Source organism: Mus musculus, chromosome 15 (assembly GCF_000001635.26).
Source record: "Mus musculus strain C57BL/6J chromosome 15, GRCm38.p6 C57BL/6J".
Lineage (NCBI taxonomy): Eukaryota > Metazoa > Chordata > Mammalia > Rodentia > Muridae > Mus > Mus musculus.
In genome coordinates, this window is record NC_000081.6 from 80,010,586 (window position 1) to 80,031,198 (window position 20,613).

Sequence of the window (20,613 nt, forward strand, 5' to 3'; positions counted from 1 at the left end):
TGCAATCCCTGTCCTCACCTCCATTCAAAAGGACCCAACTCCCCTATTATGCATAACACTAACCGAGTCCAATCTGCTCCATATTTTAGGTAAGAGAAACTGAGGCCCAGCCTGCTTCTCCTTCTGTATCTTCCCACCTCCTTTCCTCCCCGCTGACAGTCCAGGTCCCAAGATAGAAGAGTATATTCTCAGGGGGCGGGGCGGGGGCGGGGTTCATTGGGGCCATATGCTGTTAATGAAGTACCTCAGAGCCCAGTGGTGATGACACACACCTTTAATCCTAGCACTCGGGAGACAGAGGCAGGACGATATCAGAGTTCGAGGCCAGCCTAGTCTAAAAAGTGAGTTCCAAGACAGCCAAGTCTACACAGAAAAACTCTGTCTAAATAAACAAACAAACAAACAAACAAGGGAAGGTCAAGGGTTCAAGCCCATCCCCACATTCTGTCTTTAAAACCACATGAGACCCTAGAAGAAAACAAAATCACAAACAGGACATCAGAAAGAGGGAGGGCATCTCGAACACCAGGCAAACGCCTCAAGTTAACTCCTACACACAACACACACCCTGGCTCTTGCACTAGGGCCTCCAGAATCTATCACCTTGACTTTCACACATCTGGGCAGGGGGATTCCAGCCAAGTGGGACCCCCCACCCTCGTGGGACCCCCCTACCCTCCACCCGTGGACATTAGCAAGCCAGAAGGAGACGTGGTGGTTGATAACTATTGGGGGGAGGGCCCTCCACTCCTTCCCGGCAGAAGGGTGCTGAGGCAGACAGATAGTCACATGACAGTCACCTTCTGGGAAGCCAGCTCAGCTGATGGAGACGGGCCTCAGCAGCCTGTTCAGATTCTCCTCCAGTACTGCCTCAACCCTACCAGCCTGCTCCCAACGCTTAAGCTTCCATGTAAAATACAGCCAACTACAGGGTCACCCAGAGAGGCAAGTCCTGCTTGTGTCTCCCTACACTGGTTATTTGGAGCTTGCCTGGGCTGGTCTCTATGGGGACATGTCCGCATGATTTCAGTCTAATACCCCTAAGCTTATCGGGAAAACCTTGGACAACTGCAAAACGCAGTGTAATTAGGGTCCCAGTAGTCTACGAAGGGACAAGGCTGAATTTCTGAGCAGCAGCCTCAACCCTAAATGCGACTGACTGCAGTGCTGCTGGAGGAAGATGGACTGGTAAGAGAAACCTCATCCAGATGTTACATATCCAGCAGTGCCCATAAGGAGGGCTCCATACTCCTACCAGGATTAACCAAGTAAGGGAGGTTGTGGGTGACACACTCAGCAGGTAGGTGGCGTCCCTCTGTCTTGATGATCAAATGGCTATTCGTTGCATGGCTATCCTGCACTCCGGGGCCTCCAGGGTCACACCAACATCACACCACGTGGGGTGGTTGAAAAGCCATTATAGAAGGGTAAATTTTGAGGGGTTGCTAAGCTACTCTAAACAGGCCAAAATGCGTGCTGTGGAGTCCAGATCAGGATCTGGGGTTGTCCCTCCCTTCTCAGAACCCCCAGGAAGGAAATGGGGTGGCTACAGAGGCGGTGGAGTGCCAGAGCGCACTGAGGGCCCACCTGTTGCGTGGGGGCGGGCACCTGGCGCTGAGTGTACAGAGGGACTGTGCGTGCCTGTGTGCGTGCGTGGGTGTGTGAGCGCACGTGTACTCGGGCCGCGTGCGCGTGTGTCCCGCGTGTGCACGGGCGTGGCGGCGGGCGCGCGACCTGGCCTCCTTAGTGCGTGCCCGTCGCTCTGCGCTCCCGCCCGCGGGAGCGGAGCATCGCCTCCGGCCAGGAGTGTGCATGCGTGGGGTGAGTGAGCGAGTCGGGGGCCGGGCGGGGTGGGCTGCAGAGAGCAGCCGCGGGGTGCCGCGGTTCTCAGGACGCCCTGGCACCGGGCCAGCCTCCAGGTCCCCGAGGCGCGGCGCGGCGAGGCGGCAGCTGGGGCCTCCTGGCGTCCCCCTCCCCAACAGCTGGCCGCGGCCCGGGGGGCTGCTAATGAGGAGGGGAGGGGGTGCCGCGAGCGGCCTGCAGCGGCCCGGCCAAGCCCAGCTTGCTCTCTTTCGGGCTCCGGCCACGGGGGGCAGCCGCGGAAGGGCGGGGCCCCCAGGGCGGGCGGCCGGCGGCCCTCGAGGAGCCCCAAGAACAAAAGGAGACGGCGACGGCTCCTTCGTGGTCAAAACAACCTGCTCTGGCTGCGGCCCAAGGTCGGGCTGCGGCCTCGGAGCCCTCCGCTTTAACCCCTTCCCTGCCGCCTCCTGTCTCCTACGCTTGGCCGCAGGCGATCCGGCTGGCCCGGCGAGCAGTCGACTAGGTGTAGAGTCTAGACCTCCGCAGGAGAAGGCGGGACAGGACCCGGGCAATCCGCTCTCCTGGCCCTAGCCTCGCTCCGGCTCGCGCCTCCTCCTGCCCCGCCCCCTTCCCACCTGGATTCCCGGTAGACTTGCCAACTCACTGCTACGTGAGGCTGGGAGGGGTAGGGGCACTGATCCGACCTGATCGTTCCCGCAGACGTTTCCATACCCGACCGCCCTTGCAGCTAGGCTTCTGCAGGCGTGCGCTCCGCATCCTGCTTGCGGGGAAGAGAAGTGCTTCCTCTCGTAGGGTGCCGGCGCAGGTACTGCTGGGCCTCAGACACACACCGCCCCGGGGGCTAGATTCCTTCAGACCAACACCCCCCCCCCCGCGCGCGCGCCCCACCTCCAGTCCTGTCTCTACTCCAAGCGTCTGAACCTACCGTCTGTCTGTCTGCCTGTCTCTCTAGTGTCTCCGTCTCTCTTTCTCTGGACCCCTTGCGCCAAGATACAAGGTGCTTTTGGATCGTCCAGCATGACCCCAAGGTGCCCACTCTAGACCAGTGCAGAAGCTAGGGTGGGACCAAAACCCTTGCCAAAGATCTCTGGATATCCTGAGTTCGAAGGCACATACTTCTAGGGCAGGCCGGGTCCTGGGCAGAACCAAAGCCCAGGCTGGTTCTGAGGAGGACACAGGAGGTCTCGATGCCTTAGACACCCTAGATATCACCTCACCTTTTCCCCTTAACCGGGAAGCTTAAGATCTCTAGCTCCTGAGGCAGGGGGCAGGGCAGCACACACCTTCTAGGACACTAAAAGCTTTAGGGATCTAGATTGGTCCACTGGAAAGAAACCCACCGCTGCCTCCTCCCCAGGAGCCCAGCACCCCGGACCTGGCCTCCCAGCCCTTGGGGCCACCCAGTGCCCGGCGCCTGACTCACGCGCTGCAAGGCTCCAAAGTTCACTGCAGGGAGAGGAGGGGGCGGCCAGGCGTGGGGGCTGGGACAACCAGGGAAGGATCCAGCCCTAGCCGCCGTCGCAACTCACCTCGGCGCTGACCAGACGCAGGTAGCAGCAGAGAGGAAGGAAGAGCGCCCAGCAGCGATTCATGCCGACTCCGGGCCCGGCCCCGCGGGGCCCCGGACGCGTAGACGGAGCGCGCCGCCCCCGCGGCCAGGGTTGGGGGCTGGGGAGGAGGGTGGGCTCCGCTCGGGTCCCCCGCGATCAGGCGATCAGGCCGCTGCAGCCGCCGCCGCGGCTCACCCGCATGGCCCCCGGGCGCCGCCGCCCCCGGCCCCGGCTCCGTCGCTGGGGGGCTGGGGAGGACCTGGACAAGGGACCGGGGTCCAAAGCCGCTACCTGGGCGGATCCCGAGCCCACGCGAGCATCCACAGTCTGGGGGCTGCGTCGCGAACCAGCCAAGGCGTCTAGCCGTGTGGGGGCGCGCAGGGGACTCCAACCTCAGAGAGGAAAAGGAACACGGCAGCCGATGGTTCGTCTTCACTCGCCCGCTAAAGGCGTGTTCCTCTGCCTGCTGGCTTAGCTTTTTTGCAACATTTTCTGGAACGGACCCCCAGATCAGAAAGCGCAGAGCTGGGGACCTCCAAGCCCAAGTCTCCAAAAAAAAACTTTTTCCAAAGTTGGCTTTGCAGCGGCGGCCCGAACACCCGGGCAGGGAGAGGTGCAAACTCCCGCCCGGGCCGGGTGGCGGGGCGGGAGCGTGTGCGCCCTGGCGCAGGGCCCAAGCGGCGGGCACGGCTGCTCCGAGAGCGCGGCGCGCCCACTGCGCGCTGGGCTGGTCCGGGCCGACAGGTGGACGCGGCTCGGGTCAGTCTGTCTATCTACCCACTCGCTCGCCACTCTGGGCTTCCTCTGCGGGTTTCGAGCTGCGGCTGCTCCGGCTTTCTCGTTGCAACGAAGCTAGAGGGTGGGCTTTTTTTTTTTTTCCTCCTTTCCCTTTTGCGCGTGTGTGTATGTGTGTGTGCGCAAAATATCTCTCTGGAGAAAGATGGGCGCTGGCGGCCGGAGGGAAGCCCTCAGGGAGGCAGCGGGGGAGGCAGGCAGGCTGCTCCCGGCTGCAGGAGAAGTTGCCACCCTTCAGCTGTTCCGGCCTTTATAAAGGAGAAGGGAGAGTGCAAGAGGTGGGTGGAGACAGCCTTTCCTCTCCTGGCCCGGAGTCAGCGCCGGGAGGGGGCAGGAACCAAGGGAGGTCCTCAGGCAAAGACTGCTGCTTGAGGGGTCTCTGAGAACTACGCAGCCCCTGTGACTGTGAATCTAGCCTCTTGGCAGGAACTGAAGGTGAACTGCGGCCCCACCCATTAGCACAGTGTTTAGGGGCCTGTCTGCAGGGCCAGGACCAAGGCCAGGAGTGTGGCCCCTGAACCCCAGAACCAGACATCTGCAACCTGGCAGCTTAGATTCCATTGAGTCTAATTAAATAGCTGGGTCACCTTGGGCACGTCACTTTCCTTCTGTGATTCACCCTACATTCTCTAAGTGGGGGACAAAGTGTGTGGATTAAATGTCAGAATGATCAGAAAACATCCAGCCACACACCAGCCCCAAGGTTGAAGCTCTAAACCCACAGCCAGCGGGAACCCTTCAGCTACAAACTGGGTCTGCCTCTCCTTGCTTGTCGCCTGGCACACAGCATGCGCTGCCATGCCAGCATAAGCTGAATTTGAGTCTGTTGAACTGCAAAGTCACTCAACCCACCCCACCCCCAGCCCTGCACCATCCTCCCAAGGACTGCCACCAAGATGCTGCCTTCAAGTCACCAGGGTGTTTACTACCCCTCTCTGCCCCCCACCCAGTTCCAGGCCCAGAGGCTACCCACCCACACCAGCACTCTCACAGTTAACACCTTCCACCCCCAGCTCAGGGAACTGCTGTGTCCCTGCCTTCAGCAGTCACACTGTCACAGTGACACAGTCACACGCAAGCACGCTTGCCAGCCCAGCACCCACCACAAGACCGGCAGGCTCACTGCAATGCCTCCTGCCTTTAGGGCACCTTGCCCTCATCCACTTCTGCTGCCTGTCATCTCCACTTGGTCTGTATCCCCATATCCACTGAATGGTGCTGTTGCCTCTCATGGCCCTGGATGAGGTGGTACTGATAAGGAAGAACCTCTCGGGCCTCTTTACACGTGGCTCCAGGTACCCCATTTTTCCAAATGACTAGCTAGCAGAGTGGCTGGGAGGTAGCCTGGAGCAGGTGACCTCTAAGGTAGGTTAAGCTCACCAATGGTACCTTGATTTCCTCTTCTGTAACTCGGAGACATAACCGGAGGAGAAGAAGAATTGCAGAGGATCGTGGGAAAATGAGAGGGGGCTGGCAATGTTTGCCATCTCTGTGACAGTGGGCTCCATAGGTTGGGTTGGGGGTCTGGGGAGACCCCCATTTGGTAAAATGCTTAGAAGAGGAGCTGAGTCCAGTCCCAGAACTCATCTAAACAGGCATCGGGAAGGTAGAGACTAGCACTTGCCGCCCGCCCAGACAGTCTAGACCAATCTGTGAGCTTCAGGCCAATGAGAGACACTATCTCAAAAGACATTGACAGTGTTTCTAAGGGTGACACTGGAGGTTTTCCAGTCACCTGAACACACGCGCAGGCATGCACACACACCACACACATATACATGAACTTGGTTTTAAACTGATACGTGCAGTACCTTGATGCAGTGAAAGGGGTTTGCCCTCCTCACAGAGTGGCAGGAAGCATACAAAAGAGACTCCTCCCTAGGACCATCATCCAGGACAGACAGATATGTTGAGACAAGATGACAGATAGCCCTGTTTGGGTGGAAATAATTCAACACACTTGACCCCCGTGTCAGAAGACTTAGATATTTAAAAGTACTTCCTCCAGACAGCTGGGTGAACTTGGCCTTGCTCTTGCCCGATGTCCTTATCTGTAAGTACAGTGGTAGAGCCACCAATGAGCTGACCCTGCGTCCCTGCAGAGCTTCTATAAGATATGTTGTTATTTTATCTTACCACCGTGGAGACTGGCCCACATAGGGACTGAGCAACTTGGACTAGATCACACAGTTCTAGTAATTTATGGGGCCACAACTTGGACTCCAGGGGTCCATCATTTTTATTATTGATTGATTGATTGATTAGATTTGTGTGTGTAGGTGTTTTGTCTGCGTGTGTATGTATGCGTGTGTATGTCTGTGCATTATATGCATGCATACAGTACCCAGAGAGACCGGAAGAGGGCGTCAGATCCACCAGGACTGAAGTTGGTTGTGAGCCACCAGGTATGTGCAGCTCTGGAAGAGCTGCAGCTTCTCTTAACCATGACCTGTCTCTCTAACCCCCAATAAGGAGGCGTTTTTGCACAGTGCTTCTGTGAGTGTTACACACCAGTACACATCTAGATGCTCTGTCCCCTGAAAGATGGTGTTCCCAGAAGGAATTTTGTTCCATGTCCTGAAGGAGCACACGGAACAGACATGAGGGGTGGAGCAGGGGAGCAAGGCTGTTTAAAGCAGCAGTCTTTTTTGGTTTGTTTTTGGGTTTTTTTGTTTTTTTCGAGACAGGGTTTTTCTGTGTAGCCCTGGCTGTCCTGGAACTCACTTTGTAGACCAGGCTGGCCTCGAACCCAGAAATCTGCCTGCCTCTGCCTCCCAAGTGCTGGGATTAAAGGCGTGCGCCACCACTGCCCGACTATAAAGCAGCAGTCTTGAGCACCTACTATGTGTAGGCCCTAGGTAAAGCATTTAAGAAATGGAATGAGGAAGGAGACCAGTCCCAGGACCTAAATGAGAGACCTTTAACTCCGTGTATGCAGACAGTTACATTAATGCTGTATGCAGGCTAAGGTGACAGGACATGTGTGCACAGGGATGAAGAGATGGCTCACCAAATTCAGTTCTCAGAACTCACTGTGCAAAGGTCATAAACATCTCACTCCAGTTCCAGAAGATCTGGCACCCCCTTCTGACTTCCCTGGGCACTGCCTCCCACCCAAATTACAAAGTAAAATAATAATAATAGTAATAATAATAATAACCCCAACGGGATAGGGGCAGAAAAGGCAGCAGGGACTGCAGATGCTGAGGTGCATGCTGGGAGAGCCCCTCGATCCTCCTTAAACCTCGAACCTCGAACCTCCTTAAAAGGGAGCCTCTTCCCCCTCCCCCCAGGATGGACACAGCAGGCACCTCTTCCAGGAAGCCTGTCAGGCTTGGTACTTGTACCGGGTTCTCTGTTAGCACCCCCACCGAGTTGTCTGGACATTGCTCTTGTATTGGCACTACACTGAGTTGAGAATGAATGGGGGGGCTTTGGCTCCCAGCATGCAACAGTTCCTTGGTAAGTACCTGCTGGTACAGTAAATAAAGACGCAGACATCGTGCCGTTTTTTGTTCCTGGCAATTCTGGCCAGCTTGTGCAGAGATAGCACGCTTCCTAAAAGGTAGCATGATATAACACTCAAGCATAGAGTCTGGGGTGCACCCTGTCCCTCCCATGGTTACAGTGCTGGATCTGGAGGCGTCAAGCCTGAATTCTGTGTTCAAGTCAGGAAGGAATCAGATTCTCCTGTCAGGTCAGGCACCTCACCCCGACAGCTCTCTGCCCTGCACTCTGTCCCATATGAGCTAAATGGAAAAGAAAGGCTGTGTGTGTTAGACCTCTGCGTGCTGGGGTGGGTTTGCCCAAGAAGGGGACTCGTCCAACTGTTTAGAGTAGACTCAGCCTTCCTCCATTGAAACCCTCTGCCTTGGTTTGGTTTCTGTTGCTGTGTTGAAACACCATGACTAAAAGCAATACGGGGAGGAAGGGCTTTATTTGCCTTCTACATCCTGATCACAGTCCCATCACTGAAGGAAGTCAGGGCGGGAACTCGAGGCAGGAACTGAAGCAGAGACCATGGAAGCACACTGCTGACTGGCTTGCTCACTCCCCTGTGGCCTGCTTAGCTACCTTTCTTTATTTCTCTTTAAAAAAAAAAAAAAAAAAAAAAAGATTTATTTATTTTGCTTATATGAGTGCACTGTAGCTGTCTTCAGACACACCAGAAGAGGGCATCAGATCTCATTACAGATGTTTGTGAGCCACCATGTGGTTGCTGGGATTTGAACTCAGGACCTCTGGGAGAGCAGTCAGTGCTCTTACCCACTGAGCCATCTCTCCAGCCCTCAGCTACCTTTCTTATACAACCCAGGCCCACTGCTCTAAGATGACACCAGCCACTGTAGGCTGGGTCCCCCCACATTAAACAGTAATCAAGAATATGCCCCAGAGGCCAATCTGATGGAGGTGTCTTTTCGACTGAGGTTCCCTCTTCCCAAATGATAGCCAACTTACCTCAAGTTGACAAAAAATGAACCAGCTGCACCTGGGTGTGGTTGCCTAGAGCCTAGCTGAAGCCAGGAGATGCCAGGGAAAGAGGTGGTTCCTGCCCAGGGCCCATCCCTGTGTCTCCAGCATCAACAAAGCCTGGCAAGATTGCTTTTTCTCTGCCACAGATGAGCTTGTGCTCGAGCCCTAAGACATGCAGCGCTCTCCTCACTGGTTAGCATGACTTCACACACGCCAACGTTTTAAGTGCAGCGGGAACACTGTGCAAATGTTGGCCTTTAAAATACTACAAGGTACGTGTGTGCACACAACCACTTCCAAACCCAGGAACCAAGGTTAGGAAAACAGCCCAAGGCTGGCAGGATCCTAGGCCTTTTCAGAACCCAGAGTGGCCTGTCCTCGTGTAGAGCCCTAGGTCTTCTGCTGGAGATATAACCCCTTCCTCCACAAGGCTCTGGCCCCTGTGCTCTGCGCCTTAGGGGAAAGCCCAAGAAAAACAGCCCCATGGACCATGAGTCCAGGCTGCCCACAGGAGCCCACCCTGCTGCCTTGGGCCTGTCAGGTACACAGAGCAAGGGAAGCCAGTGTTTGTTTACCCCACCAGGCAGAGCCGTAACATTTTTAGATCCTCCAGGCTCCAGACAAGGAAGAGGATGTGGATGTTTGGACCAGCGACTTGGATTTGCCTACCTGGAAACGGCTGGAAGTTAGCAGAGTCCTTGGATGTCACTTAGAGCTCAGCCAGATGGCTGGGAGGGGACCCACCCACTGCCCTCTCACCACTGCCCTCTCCCTGGAATGGACAAAGGTTTGTTCTTGTGGAGAAGACCCCTGCCAAGCTCAGATCAGCCCAGAGGCACTCTCTGGGCCTCTGTGGTGGCTGCCTCAGCTGTAGTGCTATGTCTTGCTCACTCACAGCAGGCATAGGACGGTCGCGCCTTGGAAGCAAGGACAGGCAGATGGCCGCATCTTCCCTGAGCTCCAGGGAAGGCTGCTGTTGGAATTCACTCCTAGGGAAGGAGAAAGTAAGGCTCAGGGAGGCTTCCGACTTACCCAGCATCACCCAGCAAGGACATAGCAGTGACAGTCTAACCTGAGGCTGTCTCCCCATTCTGTTGTGTCTCCTATGTTGCTTAGATCAAAACAGCCCAGCTTTGGTGTGTTGTGGCAGACAGAAAACACATGAGCTAGATCTATGCAGGAGGCTGTTAGGGCTGGAGGTGAAAAGCCAAGGATTCAGACTATTTTCCAGGACCTACCTCACTCAGGGCAGAATTGTTAGAGGCACCTAGAGAAGAAGCTGTGTTCTGGGAATGGGTAAAGCCAGCCTGCTGTATGTAAGTCAGTTTCAGTTCAGCCCTGAGCATTCTGGAAGGGAGGGGGCACAGGCAGGTCCCAAGCAGCCCTTCTTGGTGGGATACCAGCTTGCTGGATAGACCTATTTGTGACTGCAGTGGGCCTGTGAACAGAGCAGGAAGTTTGCTACAACATAAAAGTCACCAGTTTCCCATCAAAGGCTCACACTCTGTGGCCCAGTGCTCAGCAGGCTGCCTACCCTGGATCCTCTGAACAGGTCTGAGGTGCACAGAGCCTGCAAGAGCAGCGTGTTCTCACAGGTGGGGACACCAAGGCCTCTCAAGATGCAGACTGTGTCCCGACCTCTGCTTATTCACCACGGAGCAAAGAGAAAAACGCACAGCCTTACCACTGCCTGACCTGTCCTCCTGGGCCCTGCCTGTCCCCCTGGGTTCTACCCCCATCTTCTACCAGCTTTTGTGAAGTGCCTTTGTACCTCCCCCTTGTATGTGCAGTGAATGAGCAAATAAACAGATCCTTTCCCAGAGATTTGTGTTTATCTTTTGAAAGTTCGTGAATGCGTGCCTGAGTGTACGCTTGTGTCCTTGAAGGGCCGAGGCATCAGATTCCCGGGAGCTGGGGTAAAGGCACGTGCTTACAGGTGCTAGGAACTGAATTCGGTTCCTCTGCAAGAACAGTAGGCACTCTTAACTGCCAAGCCATCTCTCCAGCCCCTAAAGTGTCTGTCTGTCTCTCTCCCTCTCTCTCTCTTGATTCTCTTGTCCTCCTTTCCTTCCTTCCCTCCCTCCTTTCATACTTTTTCCTTTCTTTTGTCTTTCCTTTTTCCAGAGACAGGTCTTCCTCTGTAGCCCAGGCTGGTCTTGAACTCACAGAGTTCTTCCTGCCTCTGCTTCCTCAGTTCCTCAAGTGCTGGGATTAAAGATATTCACCACCATGCCCCTCCTGAGGTTTTTTGTTTGTTTGTTTGTTTTAAAAGAAAATTTAATTTCACTTTTTAGGTGAGTTGGTTGGTTTGAGACAGAGCACTCATATACATAAATCTTTTTTTTTTAAAAAAATAACAATGAGAAAATAACATATCCCCAACTAGCTTCTGACTCACTGTGGAGCTGAGAGATCTTGGGAATCTCCACCCCTCTGCTTTCACTTCCCAATGCTGGGATTAAAGGCATGGGCCACTGTGCATGGCCTTTTGATTTGGGGAGCAGAGGTTTTAATGGTATGTGGTCTTGCAGTCTGGAGGTGTGTAGCCCAGGCTGACCTGGAACTAACTGTGATAGCTCAGGTGTTCTCAAACTTGGAATTCACCTGCCTCTGCCTCCCAAGCTCGAGAACACAGGCGTGAGCCTCTACTCTCGAGAAAACCCACTAATTATATATGGTTCACATTCAGACGTGATTGCGCCCAACTGCCCAGCCGTGTGGGGAAAGTATATTATCCCCATTGACCACAGGAAAATGGAATCCTAACTTGGAGGATCAATGCCAAAGGGCTCAGTGGCCTCCTCTATTAGATGCGGGGGATGCAGACATGGTGTGGGTGCCAGGAATGTGGTCCTGTGGGGGTTCCTCAGAAAGATTGCATGTGACTCTGCCAGCTCACCCCTCAGGGCTCTCTGCTTTGTGCTGGTGGCTAGGGGTAGTGGTGATTACAGACCCAGGAAGACAGACAGATCTCGATGATTGTCCAACTTGCCCCGGCTAGCTGTTATGTAATCCAGGTCCGCCCGGTGGAGTGACCATTGGTCTCAGTCACATCCAGCCTAGGGAGTGCCTAACTCCTTGGGTGAAGATGCATCCCAGCTGGCCAGCACACCCTGCCGGAGCCACCAAGCCATGGTGAGCCATCATCAGTGACCACAGAAGGGAGCTGGATTCCCCGGAAGACGCCCTTACTCCTTCCTTCTCTCTCCCTCGTCCCTCCTTGTTCCTGGGGCTCTCTGGGACCACCCTCATTCTACCATGGCACCCCTCAGGTCCCAGCCATGTCACCTGGGTTTGTCCTGTTCTGAAGCCAGCCGAATCAGGTGATGGTGTTGGGTTAATGTAGTGAATGGAGGCACGTGTGCAACCCTGGGGTATGTAGAAGGGAACTGTGCTCGCCATCCCCCATCAAAGACGGCAGGCTTCACCGACAGGCTTCATAGCAGGTTTCAGGAAGCTCCACAAGTATGACCACCATCCTGTGACCAATGAGAAAATAGCCTGAGGGAGGGAATGTGACTCCTGGGAGAGCCTCTGTCCTTAGACAAGGACCTAGGCTTGAATTGCCAGGATTCCCAAGGCAGTGCTAAAAAGGAGGGGGGTGGGGGGAGAGTCATGGTGTGGAGAGATGGCTTAGTGGCTAACTTTCAGAGGACCCAAGTTCAGTTCGAAGCACACAGGCCAGGCAGCTCCCAAGCCTATAACTCTAGCTCCACCCTCTTCAGACCTCTGCTGGCGCCTGCACCCATATGCTGAGCACACACTCTGAAAAACAAAATCAGGCTGGAGAGATGGCTCCGTGGTTAAAAGCACTTGGCTGCTCTTCCAGAGGTCCTGAGTTCAATTCCCAGCACCCACGTGGTGGCTCACAACCATCAGTAATGGGATCCAATGTCGTCTTCTGCCGTTTGCATTCACACTTGCGAATCAAGCGATCATAGACAGAAATCTTTAAAAACACTTAAAATAGTCGGGAGCTGAGGAGATGTTTCAGTGGTTAAGAGCATTGCCACTCTTCCATAGGACCAGAGGTCTGTCCCCAGGACCCAGGCTGAATGGCCCTCATCTGTTACAACTCCAGTTCCAGAGGATCCAAGGACCCTTTATGGCTGCTGGGGACACCTGTACTGTGTGTGTGTGTGTCCACATACACAAAACTAAAAATGAAATAACTCTTAAAATAATAAGTCCGGCCAGGCACAGTGGTGTACACCTTTAATCTCAGCACTTAGGAAGCAGAAACAGGACGGTCTCTGTGATTTTAAGGCCAGTTTGATCTACCTGGTGAGTTTCAGACCAGCCAGGGGCAGCAGATCTGAGTCTGAGGCCAGCTTAGTGTACTAACAAGTAACAAGTCAGCCAGTGTAACTCTGTCTCAAAAAAAATATGTTTTGTTTTTGTTGTTGTTTTGATTTTTTGTTTATTTGCTTTGTTTGTTTGGTTGGTTTTGGTTTTTGTTTTTTTTTGTTTTTGATTATGACAGTCTAACTGCATAGCCAAGACTACCCTCAAATTCTTATCCTCCTGCCTCAACCACCTGATTCTTGGGACTATGAGCCTTCACCACCACACCCTGCCAGAAAGATAGATCTTTCTTCTCTCGATGAAATTCTCTGCCATGTGGAAGACAGTTGGGGTGTGCAGGGTGAGTTAAGTGTGTCTGTGTGGCCCGGTGGGAGTGGGACTTGGGTCTGTGTGCATCAAGGTAAATGTTGGAAAGAAGTCAGATCAAAACACCCAGAAACAGCCCAGGAAAAACACCCAGGGGGGGGGGCAGGCTGACTGGTGGGTCCCTGTGTGCAGGCAGAGAAGGGCTTCCCATCCCGGAAGACCACCTCACGTTGGAGAATAACACCTCAGTCCCCACGCTCATCTCCCCTTCATCTCCCGCCACCCCAACTCCTTCCTGTTTTGATGGAAGGAAAAAATTTTCAGCTTTTTCCTTCTTTATTTTTCCAGACGGGTGACTCGCTCAGGAGAGGAATTCCCCCCTCCCCAACCCCTTGTCACCCTATGCATCGATGCCATAGGTCCGGCCCATCCTGTTGTGCTGGGACAGTCATGCCTATTTTTGGGTGCTTTTATGGGGGTGGCAGCTCAGGGGAGGGGATGTGGGGGTGCCTCAGCTGCCTCCTTCCAGTCCCCTTCCCTCTTCCAGGTTCCTCCCCACCCCCACCCATCCTCTGGCCAGCCAGGCTCTGGGAGGAGGGAAGGAAGCCTGCTTAGCCTGGGTATAAATAACTCAGGTGGTTACTCAGCCCTGCGAACATGATAACGTGACTCACCCTGTGAAATCAAGAGGAGCAGCGAGCAGCCTCGGAGCCACCCAGAGCAGGGTTGTGGGCTCCTCGAGGGCAGTGTGGTATTCATGGACCTCTATGAGTGACGGCCCTGCCTGGCAAAGCCTATGAGTGGTGTGAACTGTCAGACCCTCCCGAGTCCTCACTAGGCTTTTGAGGGGCAGGAGTGGCTTCATTTTCAAGGCCCTGTCTGAGCCAGGGAGCTGAAGGGAGGCAGGACAAAGCTTTGAGCATCACCAGGTCCCCTCCCCCTGCCTGTCACACACTAGGGTACAGAGCAGATCTTACTGAAAGTTCTACTTCCCTTCCCTATCTCCAGGGCAACTGGGCCCAAGCAGTTCTCTGGGCCTCCTTGGGGCTTGTAGGGTGGGAGGGGGGCTTGGGCTCTCCATACTTGGCCTGTTTGCTGAGGCTTCACCCCCTAGATTAGCTCTAAATGAGAACAGCGCAATGACCATCTTCCTTCTGAGGCTGACTGCAGCGTGGGGGCAGAAACAGGACACCCTGAGGGACGTGTGGCTCAGCGGTAGGATTAGCTTGGGCAGCCTGCTGGGCTGTGGCCCAGTCCTCAGCTTTGGCAGGCCAGGTCAGAAGCACCCCAAGCCCCAACTTCCTGCATCTTCAGAGCCACACAGAGCTGAATCTTTGTTGCCATGGCAATGGGTTTTGGTCCTTGGGAAGGCCCAGCTTCTCCTGCCCTGCCAGGCAGGCCCTGAAGCTGGCAACAGGACCCTGAGATCAGGGAAACAGCCAGTACCTGCCCCAAAAGGAAAGTATCAGGCTGAGGGCAAAGCTGCCTGTCAATCCTAGGCCAGGTAGGATATTAGGGTATTCATGAGGCCTTGGTTACACTGTCCCTGCAGCTGAACCTGAGGTTCCCCACCTGGACAATGGCAGAATGAGGTGGAGAGTCGCGACCTTCCTACATATGAGGTCACAAAGCTAAGAAGCCTCGAGGCTCTTTTCTTTAGCCCTGGGCACCTCTTTCCCACCTTTGACCTTAGTTCCAAAGGGCGGGGCTCCCAGAGCCTACCTGACTGTACCCTGACTTCCACACAGCTGCTTCTCCAGCTCCATCTTGGCCCCCAACCCTGCTCCTGCTCCAACCACCACCCTCATATGCCCAGACAACTTGGCATGGGTCAGGATCTGCCATTTAGCAAGCAGCCTGCCCTCTGGCCCCTCATGAACAATGGGGACTCCAGGAATATTGTCTACCCGGACTGAATCAAACACTCTAAATTTAGTCTGTCTGATGCGCCCTCTGTTTCCTGCCCCTGTTGCCCTCCTTTCAAGGCGATGAGGTCACCCCGGAACTGCATGCCTTGGCAGCCAGACCCAGGGGGTTTCCAGGTCTGGGGCACTCTCCCGCTCTTGAGAAATGGACCGTGGGGATCAGAGGTCCTGAGTCTTCCCTCCTGCCCCACCCCACTGAATCTCAGAAACTTCTCCAATGTGACTTAGGGATAGCCCGTGCTTACAGAAGCCAGCACTGGGGGACGGGGGAGGGGGGGGACAGACACGAAAGCAACTGGCCATGCTTTGTCCCTGTCCTGGAGGTGACAGCCCAAAGGAAGGACAGTCAGCAAATAAACAAGGAATGAGCAGGGCCATCTCAGTGGTGTCAGGGTGGCATAAAGGACACAAATCAGAAATCTGATTGACAGACACCGAGTGGGCGGAGAGGCCTTGGCTTGAGAAAGAGGTCAGAGCAGGCTTCTGTGAGGGTGACATTTGAGCTGAGGCCTGAATGACCAGAGGCTGAAGTCTAGCATGGGCCACTCCCTGAAGGCCAGAGGAGGGTAAATGAAGAACCCAGGAGGGAAGGGATGTCTGTCGGGGAGAGAGGGACACTTCGTGATGAGATTGTGGGGCTGCTATGGTGACAGATTGGGCAAGGCTAAATGCCTGCAGCTCCGACCAGTAGTTTCTGTTGCTCTATACTGACTATGGAGGTCATCTTCTCAGGTGTCTGCTTCAGATGTTCTTGAGTCATTGAGTGGAGAAGGCATGGGTCTTGCCCAGAGTCACACGGTGGTGGGTCAGACTCTCCCTACAACACTTTGGCCACCCGCCCTCTGCCCAGTGCCCGGTGAACCTGTGGGGAAGAGGAAGCCCCTGAGGCTGTATCTCTGATGGGTGGGAGGGGGTCTGCCCCTCCCCCATCCTCCTCGCATTTACCACCCCAACATCCTGAAGCCCCTGCTCTCCCCTGTGCTGCCAAGAATCTTGCTCGGGTTGGCAGGAATGTGGGGGGCTCTGGAATGTTGCATTCCAGTGCCAGCACCGATGTGCCAGCCTCGCCCGCCAGAGGCCTCGGGGGCGGATGGGGGATCACCAGACCTTGTCTGGAATGGAGAGCTGGCAGCCGTGCCACCATGGGAAGGCAGGGCCCTGCTTGCCTGCTGAATGAAGCTCATGTAGAGACGTCCCCTTTTGGAACTGGCCCACCTGACCTCTCCTGCTTCCCATGTCGGGTGCCTCAGTGTCGCTTGTTTCACACGTGAACCCTGAAACAGGCAAGGAAGGGGGAGGGTCCCAGTTAACCTTCTAGACCAGCGGGTCTCAGCCATCCTAATACAGTCCCACATGTTGTGGTGATCCCCAGCCATACAATTATTTCCGTTGCTACTGCTATGAGTCATGGCACAAGTGTCTGATATGCAGGATATCTGATCCCCAACCCCTGGGAAAGGGTCATTCAACTCACAGAGGGGTTGTGACCCCCAGGTTGGGAAGTGCTGTTCTAGACACAGTCTAGAAGAAAGCTTTGGGTGCAGCCCCCACCCCACCCCAGCATTGGCCATCTGACTGACCTTGTTTCCTCAAGGTTACCCCAAGGTTCTGGGTGAGAACTGAACACCAGGACACAGGCCTGACCCTGGCCATGGCACACTCCCGTGACCCCCTACTCCACTTGGTGTCTCCTCTCTCTTGCTGCTTAGGAGAGGCTGAAAGCTGAGAGAGGATGTGGAATGGGAGTCCTGGAAAGGCAGGGCCTTATAGTTACTGGAGGTGGCAGATGAGTGGGTGACATCATCAACTCAGAAGAACCCAACAGACTTTAGGGTGAGCCCTGGCTCCCTCATTGGCCAGCTGTGTGACCTTGGCAAGTTATTAACCCTCTCTGAGTCTTGGCTTCCTTGTGAGTGTAGGGGTGACAATGACCATGCCCACACAAGGCTATCAGCAGTGACTGCTACTAAGAAACCATTAAGTAAATAAAAGGGGATGTCAGGAGGAGGGCATGTCTCCCCCATTGGTTAGAGGTTGTTAGGAACTTGGGGAGGGCAGGTCCCCACCCCACCCTTACAGCCACAGTGAGGAACACTGCCCCCCATACTGCCAACCCAAACAAAGACTGAGGAACCTCCATGCTCCCACTGATGCTGATGGTAGAGCTGGGTAAGGCCCCCTTATCCTGCCAGAAGGCTGTCAGCCCTGGGCTGGCACTGCCCCTCGGATCCCCAGCAGGGCTCAGGCCAAGAAACCTTTATTTTTAAACCTTTGAACAATGGCTGGTGGGGCACAGGCTCTGCAGAAGACAGAGTGGAAGGGAGGGGAGTCACCCTTCCCAGGCCAGCACTGGTACCCAGGGCACCTTGCTCTCCTTCCCTCCCTCCAAGAGAGGCATAGAGCTCACTTCATTCCTCCCATGCAGCTTAGCCCTTCTGTCCTCCAAAGTCCAGATTCTAGAGCCAGCTGTCATCACCCTAGTTTACACACACAGGCGCCTCTCATTAGACAGTAAGGCACACCAGGTGTCTTAGTCAGGGTTTCTATTCCTGCACAAACATCATGACCAAGAAGCAAGTTGGGAAGGAAAGGGTTTATTCAGCTTACACTTCCACATTGCTGTTCATCACCAAGGAAGTCAGGACTATAACTCAAGCAGGTCAGGAAGCAGCAGAGGCCATGGAGGGATGTTCTTTACTGGCTTGCTTCCCCTGGCTTTCGCAGCCTACTCTCTTATAGAACCAAGACTACCAGCCCAGAGATGGTCCCACCCACAAGGGACCTTTCCCCCTTGATCACTAATTGAGAAAATGCCTTACACTTGGATCACATGGAGGCATTTCCTCAACTGAAGCTCCTTTCTCTGTGATAACTCCAGCTTTGTCAAGTTGACACAAAACTAGCCAGTACACTGGGTATGTATCATTGGGCGCCTGGAAGGAATTGGTCAGCATCTCTTCCATCCTTACAACCTCCTGGGGAAGGAAGAACAACTTTGAGGAGCCCATCCACCCAGCATCCAGCGATGCTCACCTTTGCCACTCATAACTCCCTTGTTCACAGCCCAACATAAAATTCCCAAGTCCACAGTAGGAGACACTGTTCCCAGAGGCGACCAGAAGCAACTGTCACTGAGAGCCAGACAAGGCGGTGGGGGGTGGGGGTCCTCCTTACTGGTATTTCCTGCTAAGACAGGGAGGACCTATCTGTGGACCCTGGACTCACCACTGGCCCCTGGGGGACTTGGCATCTAAGAGAAGAGAGAGCAGAGGACAGGGCACATGTGCCAATGGGAGGAGCCTGCCAGCCTTCCCACCTCTGTTCCCCTTTGCATTCTTGGCCTTACAACAAACAGCACTTCCTGTGGTTATTCTCTTGGCTGTGTCCTGTCCCCACCTCCGTTCTCACCAGTGGAGTGCTGAGATTACAGATGTTCGTTCATGCCTTACCTATGTCACAGGGAACTGAAGGCAGCACGCTTGTATGACAGACCTAGTACCCCATTGAGCCATCTCATCTGTCTCTCCATCCATCCACCCACCTACCTTTCTGTTTTTCTCTTGGTGGTCTCAGGGTTATTCTTTCCCAATCAGCAAGGACCCCAGCACTCCTACAGTGAGAAGCGAGAAGGCTTGCTATGCTGGACCACACAATGGAAACAAGATGGGCCCTGTCTCAGCAAGGGAAGAGAGAACAGACTCCCAAAGTTGTCCTCTGACCGCCACAGCCATGCCAAGGCACACTCACCTGCACGACAAGCACACGGAATTGGTTAATGTTTTAATTGGAGAGATGGCTGAGTTGATAAAACGCCTGAGGACCTGAGTTTGACTCCCCAGCATCAGGGTAATGTATGCTTGTAATCCCAGAGTTGGGGAGACAGACAGAATAACCCCCGGGGGGGCTCTATGGCTAGCTAGTCTAGTCAAATCAGTGTGCTCCTGGTTCAGTGAGAGACTGTCTCAAAAAAACGGGAGAACACAATCATGGAAGACACCCATTGCCAACTTCTGGTGTCCACGCACATGCATCTCAGCACCCACAATGACACAGAGACATACATACTAGAGTAAAAAGTAAATACAAGAAGTGCGCTGGGGGCTGGCGAGATGGCTCAATGGGTAAGAACACTGACTGCTCTTCCAAAGGTTCTGAGTTCAAATCCCAGCAACCACATGGTGGCTCACAACCACCCGTAATGAGATCTGACGGCCTCTTCTGGTGTGTCTGAAGACAGCTACAGTGTACTTACATATAATAAATAAATAAATCTTTAAAAAAAAAAAGAAGAAGTGCGCTGGGCAGGGATGCAGAAGAAAACAGACAGACAAGCCAGGCATGGTGGTGCACGCCTTTAATCCCAGCACTTGGGAGGCAGGGACAGGTGGATTTCTGAGTTCGAGGCCAGTCTGGTCTACAAAGTGAGTTCCAGGACAGCCAGGTCTATACAGAGAAACCCTGTCTCGAAAAACCAAACCAAAAAAAAAAAAAAACCAGACAGACAGACGTTGTCAGTGGGGCTGTCGGTTTGTGCCAATATCCCAGAAGTAGCATGGAACGGAAACCAGAAAGGCCCTACTTCGTGGTGTAGCCAGCCCATCACTAGGTGCACATGCCCACAGGAGGGGAAATAGTGTGCTGGAGAAGGCTGCCCCTTCCCCTGAGCCTCTATTCACTGTAGCTAGCCCACGGAACCAACCTCATTGCATCAGTCCAGTGCTGATGGCTGGGGAGAGACAGTGGTACCTGTGTGCCACGGGGAACTAGTCACGATGGAGAGAAGGAGCCTCTGCCCTCCTCAGCAGCATGGCTAAGCCTGGAGGTCACGTCACTCTGTGGAGTGAGCCAAACAGAGACAGAAACCACATGCTCTCACTTCCACGGGGAAGTTGAAGAAGTGGCCATCATCATGGGAGGAGAAAATAGAGCAGTGCTTACCAGATACGGGACGGGGGCGGGGGTCGGGGGGGATGGTTAACAGGTTCAGGGTTCCACTGGACCGGAAGAATGGCTTCTAATTTTGGACCTGGTAGTGTTAGGGTGTATTAGTTACTCCTGGCTGTGCAGAATCCCCAGCAAGAACAGTCTACGGAAGAAAGGGTTTATTTTGCCTCATAGTTCCCGGGTACAGTCAGTCTGTCCATCATGGTGCAGAGGCGTGGTGGAAGGAACTTGAGGAAGCTGGTCGCACTGCCTCCACTGTAAGGAAGCAGAGATAGGTGAATGCTGGCACTCTGCTCTCTAGCATGGAGTCACTGACTCCAGCTATGGAGCAGTGCAGCCCACACTCGCAGTGGCTCTTCCAGTATCAGCTAACCTAATGCCTCATGGATACACCCAGAGACTAACCTGATGCCTCATAGACATACCCAGGGACTTATTTCCATGGTGATTCTAAATCCCATCAAATGGGCAACTAAGATGAGCCAAGGCTGGAG

At 54.3% G+C, this 20,613-nt stretch overlaps 1 protein-coding gene across 6 annotated transcripts in view; it reads right to left on the bottom strand.

Annotated features, from left to right (window-relative positions):
* Pdgfb (platelet derived growth factor, B polypeptide) overlaps window positions 1-14,029 on the bottom strand; it is a 28,750-nt gene extending 14,721 nt beyond the window's left edge. For 2 of the 6 annotated variants that reach the window (XM_006520592.4, XM_030248410.1), the window contains exon 1: window positions 2,505-2,666. Coding sequence is in view for 2 of the 6 variants with exons in the window: in XM_030248408.1 (XP_030104268.1) it covers window positions 3,351-3,413 (63 nt within the window). In the remaining 4 variants the exon portion in view is untranslated. Of the gene's footprint in view, window positions 1-800; window positions 2,667-3,350; window positions 9,629-11,927; window positions 12,119-13,924 lie in introns of those variants that run through there. The other 4 variants (XM_030248411.1, XM_030248409.1, XM_030248408.1 and 1 more) reach the window with 3 other exon arrangements.
* Between the last annotated feature and the right edge of the window lie 6,584 nt (window positions 14,030-20,613).